This window comes from Actinia tenebrosa, unplaced genomic scaffold, assembly GCF_029948245.1.
Source record: "Actinia tenebrosa isolate PJP-AT-01 unplaced genomic scaffold, QUT_ActTen_1.0 PGA_scaffold11__36_contigs__length_13525064, whole genome shotgun sequence".
Classification (NCBI taxonomy): Eukaryota; Metazoa; Cnidaria; class Anthozoa; order Actiniaria; family Actiniidae; genus Actinia; species Actinia tenebrosa.
The window spans coordinates 6,310,352-6,325,669 of NW_028292571.1; the positions used below are offsets into that span (position 1 = coordinate 6,310,352).

The following is a 15,318-nucleotide window of genomic DNA, read 5'->3' on the forward strand; positions in this document are numbered from 1 at the left end:
TTGGTAAATTATAAATCATTTTTGCATAGTTGGATCGGACAGTTTGATCTTAGTGGGCAGGGCTTACATCCCATCGCGTCATGACAAAACCTTGGATCCTCTTCGCCTTGGGTCCCTAAAACATTGGCTTAATTAAAACGATTTTCTAATATTTCCAAATGATTTGAAATCAGAAAAGAGGACTGTCATGGCAGTTTGCTAAATCGTAAGTTATAGGCCCGACTTGTGCAGTTTTCTGGTATCGCTTCCGACAAACATTTGAGAATGCTGTCCGCTCGTTTTTGATTTATGATTTAAGCTGACCCAGGTCGAGATGCCCTGCACGCACGTATAGTTTACTGTCTGTTATTATACCCTACAAGTCGGGCCTGCTCTTTTTCATGAACGCTACATCTAAAGAAAGGGGCCTTCCTTAGTTTGTGCACGAAAAGTTTTCCAATTTGTCAAAAACAAAATGTTAGGACTAAATTACTGATGATGGTGCAATGGAATGTGCGCCTTCATGTCTACACGTCCCTCCGCCTCCAAATTCTTGATGCTGACTGCCCTAAACTTGGTGAGTGCATGCTGTTGTTGTTTGCAAACCAAACTAAGAGATGTTGTTATCTGCAAGCTTGTTATCACTAAAAACACCAGTCGGTATCGACGCATAAGAAAGGAAATCGCAAAATAACAGAAAGCATTGCATGGGAGGTATATAAGAATTGGTCCTTGATTTGTTAATCAGCTTTGTACTCTTCGCACCTCATTGTAATTTGATGTACAAGACGAAGAGTTCGCTAATAGGTACCTTTTTTAGACGCAACTGGCTCTTCGTTAATGTAAGATTCGCATAGTTTCTTGCGTAACGATTAACAAATACGGTGACAGAATCCGAATTGGAAAGTGTTTCTGAGAGGTTCTTGGCTTCTGGTGCTTTGAAATTCTTTGGTCATTTCGTAACATTTTTTGAAAAAATTTCATTCTCATCAAAACATTTTTTCGACATTCTGCATTTTCCTACCAGAATCAATTTCGTAGTTCCTTCCGTTGCCCTAAATAGCACCATTATTCTACGACTCCCAAAGGAGTTAAAATATTTGAATAGAAAAAAAAAGAAAGAGAATTCTGGTATAAATGATACAAAGGCGTAATAGGGAAATGGAGAAATGGAGAATTGCGTGTTTTGGGCAATGAGTTGGGAATTGTATGTACAAAACAGGATATTGAATGTTGTTGTGGCAATATGTGTGAGTGAAAGTATGCCAAATGATGGGAAACCAGTGTTCATACTGAATTTCTTCACCCACTTTAAAAATGATTGCTATCAGAAACAAATGCAATGCCACGTATTTGGGGTTCAGTAATATACGCATCAGAAGAAAAGAAGGATTCGCGCGTGGTGTGAATGGGTGCTGTCCTTGATATCAAATACGTTCGGTTTTGGTTTGAATCTTTAATTAGAACAATTTTCTAGTTCATATCAATTCGCAAGGAATAAGGTTCTAGCAAGTCGTTGAAGAAATTAAATAAAAACGAATTGTATGCAATACGCCAACATTATTTGAAGTGAATTCTGAATGGTTGTTACTGTTTTCCTTTAAAGTGTCCCTAATGCCTGATTACAGACCAATTAGAACAAATCCTCAAATTGTCATAAACGCCTTTTTCAAAATTTTTTTCGTTTCAAACGAACTCCTGATTTTTTACGGCACGAAAGAGTTGGCAAAATTCTCGTGTCCACTCGCTCTCGAAATTTCAGTACCGCGTTCGAGGAGCCTTGAAAAATTGTATAGACTTACGTCATCGGGGTGATACACCAATTGTTTTGTGGGTCAAGAGTGCTGTTTTTAAAAGTTTTAAGAAAGAAAAAATACCGAAATGTTGAGCTTTTACTTATTGTACGAGTGAATCCAACTTGGAAGAATGCGCAAGTCTTTCCACTTTTGGAACGTATCACCCCGATGACGTAATCGAACCAGTCCCCCTTACGCGCGGTCTTTATATGAAAAGGCGCTTTTTCAAAACTCATTTAAAAATCAGGAATGCATCCAATTTCAAAAAAGGTCTGTGATTAGGCATTAGGGGCACTTTAAGCAGGTTCGTCAAAAACGTAAAACAAGAGGTTTAGGCGAAATATCGAACATTTCAAAGTTTTTTAGTGAATACAATAGAATATTTCTATCACACTTTGTGACGCCCTCCATAATCAAAGACTGCAACTGCAATCTATCAGCAGACTACCCAGCAATTTGTCACGTGACTTTGAACTTAACTGTCACGTGATAGCTGAAGACATTGCTTCTTCTTTATGCAAAGGTTCACTACTATTGGATTATAATGGGAGCGATCTTATGAACATAACTAAAGTCAACTAATCAAACTTAACCCAAAAAATTACCCTGTTTGGCGAAAATAAAAACGAGGGGAGATTGGGCCCTTATTTATCGCGGTAACCAAATATTTTGAATGGTAAAACAAATCGCTTTCTCATAATTTTTTTATCGGACGCACCTTCGCCGGTATCTTTGTAAACGACGGAAGATTGGTTTTGTCGCGCGGGGAACTGGTCAAAGTCACCATAGTTAAAGGAGCCGAGACAAATTTCGGTCTAGTTCTTTGTAAATGATTATTATAGTCTTCTAGTTAGTTGAAATTGCAATGTAGCGGCGTTTCGACAAAATCAATAAGCCCCCCCCCCCCCCCTCTCAATTAAGCTCCCTCTCTCCAATAAGACCCCCTCCTCCCCCCCTCCCAAAACGTGCCTTAAAATAAGCCCCCCGGGGGGCTAAATAGAGGATTTACGGTATATATATAATTCTGTTTTTCCGCACTTTCGTACTTTCGTAAACGCGAGCTCAAGAGGAAAGTGGATACTTATTCGTTGCGGGGACTGGGACTGTTACCATAGTAACATGAGTAAAAAAAATGTAAATGCAATTTATTTTGCATCGATCATGCAGGATGTGATTGCTCAGTCTCCTAAGTGAGTGGTTCATGACCGAAGCACTTAAAGCCAGAACGAATTGAATTTATAGAAGTTGATTTTTTGCGGAGGAAGAAAAACCGGAGAACCCTGAGAAAAAGCTCACTAAAGAACAAACTAGAAAAAACTACTCTCAAGCGAAACCTTAATATCCAACACTTACACCGAGGGGAAATCGATCCCAGGTCGCATTGGTGAGATACGGCGCATAAGTAGCGCACAAGCAGTCCCGTGCTCCACATTCTCCCCGTCACTTAAAGATCCTCTTCTACCTTGACAGTGACTTTCAATAGTTTGGAAATGGTATTTCCTATCGACTTGACAGCTTAATTTGCAATGGCCTTACAGCTTAACTGGGCCTTAATCCTTATTAAAACTTGTCTGCATGCCAGCTATTCCCAACAAAGAGCAAAGGCTTCACCCATAAGTGGACTAGAGTCATATACACCAAAAAGTCGATTCTGGTAAAAACAACGATTTCTAAATAGATAAATAATAGTTCAAAACTTTCTTGAATTTCAAAGATACTGGGGAATTTATTTAATCTATGGATAAAATCCAGTGTTCAAAATAGTGTTAATACGGTGCTAAACGTAGTAGATAAACGAATTAAATATTCGGAATTACATTGGTGATTAAGCTGTCACGATTCATTAATCTTCTCTTATTAATTTGGATGACATTTACTGGAAATTGTGTTTAAATCGCTTTTAATCCCTTTATTAGTGCGTGTATCGCAGACACGAATGAAACACACTTCATATTCTCGGAAAGTAAACTGCCTACAATCGACGATGCAATTGCATGAGAGAAAGTTTTAAATGAATTTAAAAGGTTGGTATTTCAGCCGCAAGTCTTCATTGAGTCGTATGTTTTATTTCAAGATTAATCCAATCAACACTTTGTGTTAGACGACTGACGGGCTCCTCTAACAGCGTACTAAACATTTACACTTCCATTGAATAAGCTTGCAATAATCATAAACCACATAGCATCAGTATTTGTCACCGCTTCTGCTATACTCTATTTTATTTGTTTAGTATTCCTGCTTTCATTTCAGCGAAAATACAAATTTTAATAAGAGAATTTCCGAAGCATTTTCGTTAGCAATTTTGTTCTACCTCTGACGTGCTGAAAATATACACATACGAGTATAAAGACATTATAAATGATATATTAAATGTACGAATATAATAAATTGATTATTAATATTGTTCGATGCAGAGATCAAATTCTTAATTTTTTCTAATAATGTTTTTTTCTAATTCATTATTTTACAGATATCAGGGGAAGTAATTTTAGCTATGGCTGTTTATTTGCCGAGAAAGCCAGCAAAGACACTCAGAACCTTTTATTCCTACGGTGATGGATATCCAGTTAATTCCATATTCGGCATTGAGATTCCTTCAATAAGCCAAAAATATGTTCTACACGAATAGGATCAGAAAGGATATCACCACTAGTATCTCTTGGCCATGTGAATAATAATAATTCTGTATATATCGAACTTGAATTAAAGAGCCTGCGAACAACTAATGAAAAAGGATCTTCGGTCTTCATACGGGTCCTATTATATATCTTTAAAGTCAAGGCAATCGTCATTGCTACCTTTTTCTTTTTATTATTGCCTTTGTCGCTTTACAGTCTATACGCCGAGAAATCAAGAAAAGGATGGGTTAAAGAAAGGATTGCATCTTCACTTATGGATGGAGCAATACCAACCCTACTCCTCCATCCAAGGAATGTTTGTGTATTTACCCAACGACAGTTATTCATGTCTTCAGTAATTGATGGATGGATAGGAGCAATACCATCCCTACCCCTCCATCCAAGGAATGTTTGTGTATTTACCCAACAACAGTTATTCATGTCTTCAGTCATTGATGGATGGATAGGAGCAATACCATCCCTAACCCTCCACCCATAGAATCTTTGTATATTTAATCTGCCATCAACGGTTTTCCATGTCTTCAGTCATTGATGGATGGATAGGAGCAATACCATCCCTATCCCTCCACCCAAAGGATCTTCTTATATTTAGTCTGCCATCAACGGTTTTCCATGTCTTCAGTCATTGATGGATGGTTAGGAGCATTACCATCCGTACCCCTCCACAAAAAGGAATCATTGTGTGTTTAGGTTATAACCCTTGGGGGAATCAAGTTCTTCACTCGTGCCTTTAAAAAATACATCACTATCTTATCATCCATTTTTCTTTTGTGAAAATTCTGAACGCAAGAGTAAAACGTTTACTACCTCCTGTGATGTTCATTTAAAAAAAGAGTATTTTGGTCGACCTCATATTGTGTAATTCAGCTTGCACCATTGTGGCATTTTTGGAATGACGTCGACCTTTCCCCAATTCGCTTTAGTGACTTCAAAAAAATTATGGCTCCAAATCAAGGGGTTGAACTTCAGTTGATAAAGATAGTAAATGTATGAAAACATCAAATCCAACCCTGACTTGGAGCGATCGTTTCATGATCACTAAAGCGAATAAGAGAAAGGTCTTTTGTAGAACGTTGGAATGGCCAGATTTAAATGACATCATTATTCAATCATTGTCACTATCCAAAAGATCATTCGTGAGGAGCTTTCCAATTTATATCTTTTTGATGACGAGGATCACTATCATGGAGTATTCTGAAGCCATGTTATACTGGGTATTACCTATACATTAACACAACGTCCACATCTCATCATGAGTTCACCGCTTTGGCACCAGTCTCTACTCAACCACCATTTCCCCCCTCATTTCGGTTCAGAGGCGGGGTTATACTACGATGAGTCCCAGTCTTCGCGCAGCTGCTACATCTCCTTGGACTCTTTCTCAGTGAAATGGTCTTAAGTGTTGTCACTTGCAAGATATTTGAAGCAAGTTAAATGGAAACTCATTGCTCCTGAAATCAAAGTAAGTGAATGAAAGCATATTGTCAGTACATAGTTAATGTTATGATTAATATATGAATATAAAGAGAATAATCCAAGAATGCAGCATTGATGCAAGGATTAGCTTTTCCTTTCTAGGTCTTTTTATTGAATGATTAATAGCTTCTAAAACATCTAAGATAGTGTCACGAACGAAAAACGTTTATTTTGTCTGCCCACATTGTCTGGTTGTCTATGCTTTTGATTTTTCCACTGAAACAGAAAATAGAATAACTTTGTTCAGTTTTCGGTGACTAGTCACGTCGTATCGACCATCAATCGGAATTGATTCAAAAGCTTCGATTTCCGGTGTTTTTCTCAAAGACGGTCATTCGGGAATGATACTTATTTGATAGTCTCCGTTAAGAGCAAAAAGCACAGCTTTTAACTCACATGAGATTGCTAGGATTGTAAAAACTTTAAGCTTCATAGAGTTGAATTGAGAAACAAATGCCGCAAGAAGGAAAATTGAACTAGTTTTAGAAAGCATAAGCCAAGCTGCTTCGGAGCCAAAAATTATAATGTGAGATACATGTTAAGTCTTTTCCTAATTCTTTTTCAAGGATAGAAGTATATGACAGTTAGGGGGGAAAATCACAAATATTTTCAAAAATTATTAATATTTCTTACATGTATTTTATATATCTGTGAGGTACAACTTAAATGGTCAGCGGAGAGTTATCGGAAATGATATATTAACCTTCAAATGCTTTTAACCTGAAAAAATACCGGCATTTGTTATCGCCCATCCCGTCCCGTGTCCCGTAACAAATTCGGGATCGCTTAAAGCCATGTCAAGTCAATACTTTGGTTATAAAAGTCTGTCATTAATTATAAGATAAAAACGAAAGAATTTGAAAGAAGGAGCGCATCCAGAAAGAACGTTTTTTTAGGAAAAGTGAAAACGATGATGGGGTGCTCAATGGTGTCACTTTGTTGGCCTGTCAGAACCATGAATTTTGGCCATATTTTATAAGCATAATATTTGGATTAAGCCCATGCTTGTACCTATGGTACTAGTTTCTTCGTTGGCAGGTCATTAATCATAGAAAAAGGCGGCGAAAATATATCCTCCGCAATTGCCGACAATGTGTCTCCACAAAAATCCGAACCACTCTGTCTAAACCAATCGAATTGCGACCAAGCGCAACACGATCCTTTGGGCAAACTTCGTATCGTTACACCTCCTGCCTTAGCCATTAATCATTCGGTGCAAAGAAACTGACAAGAATTGACTTATCAATGTAGTAGACATAACGAGGTCAGCTAACCTGTCTGAAGTCGTTATCCCGAGTACCATCAAAATTGGTGTCATTATGTGTACCGTTAACATTTGTCCCAGATAGAAAGGTCGAAGTGCACCAGGAAATTTTATTCCTATTCTTTCCACTGAAATAAAGTATAAATTTGCCATTCATGCATATCAACATATTGAGACAATTGTAAATGAAAAATGAAGGGATTGCTTTTGACACATCAAAAGAATGCAACAGAAGTGCGGAAATCTTGCAAGGTCATGCATGATTAAAATAGAAACCTTAGGAAAAGAGTGCAAAAAAGGAGTTGGTGATTTTTGATAGTACTTTTCTTGGTTTTTTTATTGGTCAAAGCCCTGTCACATGACCAAATTGCGGGTACTAGTTGTAAAGTTTATCAAAATTGCATTAGTTAATGATGTCGTCAATGATCCATAAATCAAGACAGAGAGATAATCATGGACTTTTCTAGCTCTTATCCGACTCCTGAGATCCTCTACCATCAAAGCGTGTCATCATCATCGCCACAGCTGCAGTTGTCAAATGATTATCAACTCGCCACATCAAGTAGAACATTTAATCATCTGCGTCCCCCTCCTCTCAATACCATTTCAACAAATGATCCTACGAACTTTTACAACAGAGGCACCCAAGAATGGTCTTGGGATTTCAATCATGGTTCTTCCAAGGCGAATGCACAAGTGCCTAGTTACTTGCTCCAACCAATTTACCCTTGGATGAAAACAAAGAAAAGTGGAAAAGATGGAAACGGTGAGTATTTGAATAAATTTTTAAATTTCACCAGAATTCATGTTGTTGTTTCCATATTTATGAAAAGTCAAGGGCTTTTTATTGTTTGACTACTACATAAGCATTTTGTCTATACCGTACTGGCCTATCTTGAGTTTTCATGACCTTGTCTATCGGTGAATGACATTGTTACTACAATGTTAAACCAACATTGTCATTCAGTTGGTTTGATTTTCTTCTTCCATATCTTTAAACAAACGACTCAGTGTCTGGTAGATGACAGTGGTTAGCTAGGCTATCTTAGTATAGGATGGATTCCGTAAGCCTATGTTGACATGCAAAGCCTTGCTGTGACAATGTCACTTCTTAATCACGACTGGCGACAATACCTTGGCTTCAGATGATTAATGATTTTACTGATACTCCGCGGCTTGTGTGTGTGGTGTGTTGTTTATAATGAACCAACATTTGAATATAGTGTTGTGAGCATTTGTTGAGCAATATGTGCGAACTAACAACGACAACTTGCAACGAAGCTCTCGACTATCAATCCTAGTGGGAAATATTTCATTGGTCACTACCTTCTTCGTCTTGACACAAGTTCTAGTTGTATCCTTGCATGGTTTGCTAACACAATTCAACTACAGTATAAAATATAATCTAACATTTCATGAACTTAATATTTCAGAGTTTTTAGTATGTAACATTTTCTGGTCGTTTTAGATGCCAAAATTACAACTTTATCGAGACAATGTACATATTTATGGCATGATGGAATTGTCTATTATATGCAAGCATGAAGCATGAATTTGGTTTCTAATTTTCGGTTTGTAGAGCCAATTTATAAGGATAATTGAGAATTTAAGTTTACGTAACCATTTTATTGAATGACACTAACACAATTGCATGGTTAACTAGAACATAGCTATGCATGGCTGCTTGATTTTACCCTTTTCCAATCAGTCAAATACTCTACACCTTAGAAAATTCGAAATTAACCAATAAAATTTCATTTGAATAGCTTCGAATTGAGTCTTATTCTTCCAACTTTTTAAAACATGGCAGAACATTTCGTTAAAAGTACGAGCAGCACGATAACTGACTGTGAACGAATAACCACAACTAGCTACCGTAAACTACAAACTGATAAATACAAACTATATCTGTGCTAGATTTGACACCTTTCCTAGGCAGTATTTGAGTAGCAAATGATTGTACAATCTAGTACAAGGTAGTCCTTCATTTTGAAACTTTTTTCTTTCAAGCAGGGGTGTTATCACTAACACAAGTGTAGGAATCTTTGATAACTTTCACTTGAATATTACTCTTGACTGAATACTTAGGACAAATATAAAATAACCTTTAGAGCACGAAATGTTGTTTCTCTATTTTTTATAGTGTTTTGTATCTTTGTGAATATTATATATTGCTCTAGTTTTCATTGCTTTTTCTTCATTAATTCGTTGTATATTAAACTAGTTTTACAGGTCTAAAACTTATAATATTGATCTAATAAGGCTAAGCTAAAGATTAAACTAGAGTCATAATTATTTTATGATAGAAAGTTTTTGTTTTTCAAATAGTAGTGTATTTTAGCCTCCATTTTGTAATGTTGTCACATTTTCAGCATTGGTAAGACATGAAATTGAATTCAGATTTATGAGAGTATTGTTTTTGTAATTTTGGAATTTATATATGTATTGTTCATGCTAAGCTCTGATTCTTTTTGATTTTATAGAGAAAAAGAGTTCTAAACGACACAGAACAAGCTACAACAACAAACAACTTCTGGAGTTGGAGAAAGAGTTCCACTTTAATAAATACCTTTGCAGCACTCGTAGAAATGAAATTGCAAAGTCAATGAATCTTACCGAACGACAAATCAAAGTATGGTTCCAAAACCGGCGAATGAAATGGAAAAAGGACGAGAAAGAAAAAGAACAGCAACAGAAACATAGATCCGGATATTTCCTAGAAGATGTAGATGAAGGAGAGGAGGGGTACAGTCTTCCAGATAGCATTAGGAATCTTCCTCGACTTCCTAGGCTACCACCATTCGCTCCCCCACGCCAGCCAAGTATATTTGACAACACTAACCAAAGGCTTACTAGTTCATACATAGACATGAATTTTCCACCATAAGAATATAATGAGGTCAATCATTTGATCTAAAGAAACTTTATATTATCGACCGACAACGTTGCCCAAGTAACTGTCGAAAGTAATTATATATCTTTGAACATCTTCACAAAAACATTGTTTTCTTTAATTTAGTCACTTATGTATAATTTCAGTGTTATATACACCGACTTTTTCGCATGCAATCTTTCTCTTTTTTTGATTACATACACAAGTATCGCACTTCAAAATTTAGGATGGGAGTTTATTAACCCTTGCTTATTTCAAGAAATTGGTTTCCCATAGAGCTCGTGCCAATTTAAACACTCAGTTGGCCATGTTGGCTTCCGGCTGAACTCTCCGCTAAGTTTGAGTGTTGAATCACGGACTAGCATGATAAGTTATAAAAGTAATTAGTACCAAAAATAAAAAGTTTAACTGTGGATATATATTAGAAACTTTAACGCATCTTCATCTGTGAAGCAATCTGATCGGCTCACTGAGAATAATAACTACGGTTCATAAATGATTCTCGCAATATTTTTAGTATTCAGCGCGCTTTTCTAGAGCTGACTAAACTCTTGGAACCAAACATTTTCCCGTGGTCTTATAACAAACATCATAATCTAGCCACAGTTGAGGAATAGTTAGATCCATGAAATAATTCACCAAAATCAATCCATTTCAGTACAAAGCTTGGCGCCGGTTTGTGGGCTCCCAATATTTTTGGTCAAAAAATCGTATCTTAAAAGATTAATACAAAATAAGTTGATCAGTCGAGTACAACTGAACAATTAGTGAAACGTAGACTGGAATTCTTAGCGACCTTTAGCTAATCTGTGTTAACCGTCGATCAGAATCTGCGGCTCCTCTTCGGCCTTTCTTCACTAGACATGACCAAGCAAATGGTACGTATAATAGTTATGGGCCCATTGTGGCGATACGGTCTTATTTTTTTGGGTAATTCGTTCGTCAGGTTATAGTATGTTTAAGTCGTGGAAATTCGTACTCAAACTTTTTCGTGGTTTTCGAGAAACATAAAGCTAGACCTCCCAGAACGAACGATGGAGGCAAGGTAAATTGTACCACTTAAAACAGTCCATCGACAAGAAAAGATGAAATTTTATCTCTGGTGGTCGAACTCCGACCCGGTGTTTGAACCAGAATCGTGAAAACATCTTAGAAAAGAACCTTTAAATATCACTCAGCACCGATTTGTTTGTGAGATATTTTATCACATTTATTAAGTTCAGCAGTATACGATCAAACGGGAGGCTTGAGGGATGAAACTATTAACAAATTTTAAAAAAAGGACACGAAGAAGACAAACTATGAATTATTCTAATCGTATTCTTGTAGTATCTGTGGGTGGGTCCGAGGGTAACTCTTTGGTTTTTCAGTTATCGTTGGCTTGTCTTTCGAATAAGTCTTTCGAAGTGCCCTGAAATTCGCGTCATCATTACCACCATTTTTAAAGTAAAGTTTCAAAAGCGTCGCTTGATGCTGATATCATCTTTTAAAACAAACGTGAACTGCCTCCTTATGTAAAGGTCAGAGTTTAGTTAAGCGGTGAGAGGGTATTACTATGATGCTTGTGAGGAGTTCATTTCATGTTAACTCTGTAACTGAAATTCGTAGCTTTTCTGTAGAACAAGAAGAAAAAATGTATTCCATTAGGTGTACGATTCACTTTGACTGAAATTGTTTCTCTTTGGTAGCCGCCGTTGAAGGATTTAGCAAAAATTGCAATATCACTAGTTTTTGTTGTATCAACCAACAAGGCCGCCATATTTGTTTGTTATTTCAAAACCACCTATGTTACCCAGATTCAAAAACTTTGAGGAATTATCAATGGCACATATTCGGCTATTTTTCAAAATAAAATAAAATGTATCGATGTCATACGCAACGATTTTTCCGATTGCAATTGGTATATATACTTCGCTGAGAGTCACAGTCGTCGTCTTATGAAACAGCTTGAAACGACCACTTTATATGGAGTCCCAGCTTTCACTTCCCTAGCCTATACTACTTCTAGACCTAAAACCAATATGTCGCGCCTTAATACTGATTTAGCGACTGCCTGCCCGGTGTTGACAACACTTTGATATTTTCAAAATATAGTTGTTATTACAGTAACTTATATGTTGTAGTAAAAGAAAGCCTACAATAGCAAACTTAATTTTTATTTGCCTTGGTACTCCTACAACTATAGCTTCAGTTGTCAAAATTAGACCCGAAGATATTTTCAAAACAGTTGCTGAGTGTAGCATAGTCAATACATCTTTTTACTCTAGATAAATACGCGCTTCTTGATTTTTAGCCCAAGTTTCAAGACTCCTGTAGAGTGCGCTATTTACTTTGGCGAAACATGCGCAACCTTTTTGAATATGGGTGTGCCGAACTTATGGTAGAATTTTGACAAGATCTCATAAGGACAAATTTTCACTACAATTTTTAATACTATAATATCTTTTGTTTTTGTTTTTGTTTTTGGTTTTTTTTTTGTTTTTTTTTTATATATACCTCTTCATTAATAAAAAAATCGTTTTGCTCAGATTTGGCTTTTAGAGGTATCACTTGGTAAAAACAAGCTTCCTTCTCGGTTTCTGTTAGGAATAGTGAAGTGATTTTTGATCTTTTACTTGTTGAAATTACAAGACTATTCACAAACCTGGAAACAAACCTATTTTTGGAGTTGTGCATTAGTTAATAGTTTATAGAAAAAAGTCTTCACTTTCTATTAGCCAAGTGAAAGATTCAACGATGTAAAAGTAGGTCAGTAACCAGTAACACTGTAGACAACAGCTTGTTTATTGTTGATAGGTTCACATCGGTGGAACAAACACCTCTTCATTTTAACCATCATTTGTACCTTATAATGTTTCATCAATGCAACTTAGCATTAAATGCCGGTTTTCAGTTCTTGTAGGACTGTAGCGCTGCAAATGTTATCCGTTTATTATAAGACCGAGTGGAAATCAGTGGATTATGAAGCATTTTTTATCTATTTATTTATTTGTTTATTTTTACAACATTACGAGTGTAATGAAAATTGCTGTTCGGATAAAGCAATATTAGCCAAGTGAAAGATTCAACGATGTAAAAGTAGGTCAGTAACCAGTAACACTGTAGACAACAGCATGTTTATTGTTGATAGGTGCACATCGGTGGAACAAACACCTCTTCATTTTCACCATTACCTTATAATGTTTCCTCAATGTTAACTAAGCATTAAATGCTGGTTTTCTTGTAAGACTCTAGCGCTGCATATGTTATCTTTATCTTGTTTTTTCCTTAATCAGACTAGTGGAAATCAGTGGATTATAAAGCATTTTTTTACAACATTACGAGTGTAATGTGAAAATTGCTGTTCGGTTAAAGCATTTAGATGTTTAAGATGTTTTATTGTATATAGGGGAGCATATGTGGCTAAAAGTGAAAAGTGGTGTATATTAGAAAGCACATTTTTACTCTTACTATTGATGTAATGATAACAATTGACGTTTAAGTATATGTTTTAGTATGCAAGCTATCATTCAATTCCAGAGAGCTCCATACTTCATATATAGAGTATGAAACAAAGGTCTCTTTTACCATTAACTTAACATTAGCGCAACGAAATGTCATCAATTTTACATATATATATATTGATTTGTGTATTTTAGGTTTCATATATTACTGTTGCAACTCAAGTTGAATAGCTCCATGAACTAGGTAGACAATAGTTTGCTCATGGTCCAAGAATGGTGCATGCCATTGATGCTTGCAGTCAGTCGAGGACGCTCAATTTCAAATATCCACTGATTGAGTTTAGTTCCATCAGTAGATAATTGAAATAGAGAGACCAAGACACTATCTTTCTGCACTCCAAGGCCTTTCTAATTCTAATGTTCTCATTCAACTGATCCATTGAGGGATTTTACGGCAGCCATGCTGTAGAGCAGGAGCAGTGTAATGCTTGTGCATGACAATATATTTCATTCCACACAGTTCAAAGTCAGATCTAAGAAATTCGTTTTTCCCTCTACAGCATGATTGGATGTTGGGAAACGTTTTCATATATCCTTTATTAGCACTAGCTCTTTTACTTAGTGTACACTAGATAATGCACAAACCAAATTGTATGCCAGACTTAACAAAGGCACTACTGTATTTAGAAGTCCATGCCAGTTTTATCGCGGTCCTTATTCCAAATACAGTGTCTCAAAATGAGGTGAATTGTACACCAAATATTGCATAAACAGAATCATAAGACTGATCAACAACCTCTATGCTATCAGCTCTATAAAGTTTTTATTCAGCACACTGTCAATATTACAGTATCTCGATGTACTACAGCTCTTCATTACTTATATCATTTGGATGATATTGACGATCCACTTTATGAGTCTGAAGAAGTCACTTGAGCCAAAATACATTTATACTTGATATTTGTGGATTCTAACGTATAGTAGTATAAATAAGAGGATGTATTACAAATCATATTTACTAAATATTACTTGGAAAGTTAAGCTGCGCATATATATTTACTCAAAACCTTTGTACGAATTTTCAGTTACCAATCAGTGCACTTTTATTATGTTTGATATTGGTCACGATATCATAACACATGTATAATATAAATAAGATCGAGAGTTCTTAAAACAAATCGTTTTAACTAAATAATACTTATATAGCTTTGAGTGCGTAAGGTCTAGCTGCGCAAAAAGATTTCGTATTTTTCCAAGCTCTAAAGTACAAGCTTTTCTTTACCAAAATTGACTATGTAAAAATGTATCACTGGAAATTAAATTCCATTCAATTTCAATTTATTTAAACTGTGTTTTTTTTTCAATCTTACATAATAGAATTACAAAAATATATAAATAGCTTGAATAATATTTACAATTTTTACTATAATTAACATATAATAGGTGTAAGTGTACGACAGCGAAAGGAGCCAAAGCTTTCTAGTTGGCTGTCAAGAAAGAGTGCTTTTCTCCTGGAAATTATAAGAATATCTTCTTATTTTTAATCCACAACCACATCTAGTCTTAATTTGGTCTTGGTTTTAAATAAACAAGTTGACTTTTCCATATTGAACGCTTCATTATTCGATACAGTTTTTTTTAATAAAACAAGTCGCAGAGTTGGCAAGCAAAATGACTATTAATGAAAATTGCGCATTATATAACAATTGAATTCCATCTAAGGTAAAGTCAAAGAAGAGTAGGCATACTTTTAGTTCCCGGGGATAGTTATTTTGATATCGTAGCAATTTCACACAATAGCTGTAGCAATATAGAATCAAAAGAGCAA

At 35.8% G+C, this 15,318-nt stretch overlaps 2 protein-coding genes across 5 annotated transcripts in view; both read left to right on the top strand.

The window, feature by feature from the left end:
- Nucleotides 1-379: 379 nt before the first annotated feature.
- The window catches only part of LOC116303345 (uncharacterized), a 49,828-nt gene continuing 34,889 nt past the window's right edge, over nt 380-15,318 (top strand). For all 4 annotated transcript variants that reach the window (XM_031712875.2, XM_089027412.1, XM_089027413.1 and 1 more), the window contains exons 1-2: nt 380-556; nt 4,246-5,876. The gene's annotated coding sequence lies outside the window, so the exon portion shown is untranslated. The remainder of the gene's footprint in view (nt 557-4,245; nt 5,877-15,318) is intronic.
- On the top strand, nt 7,338-10,460 carry LOC116303346 (homeobox protein Hox-A2). Its single transcript, XM_031712876.2, has 2 exons — nt 7,338-7,920; nt 9,638-10,460. The coding sequence occupies exons 1-2, from the start codon at nt 7,608-7,610 to the stop codon at nt 10,039-10,041; spliced, it is 717 nt and encodes a 238-aa protein (XP_031568736.1). The 5' UTR covers nt 7,338-7,607; the 3' UTR covers nt 10,042-10,460.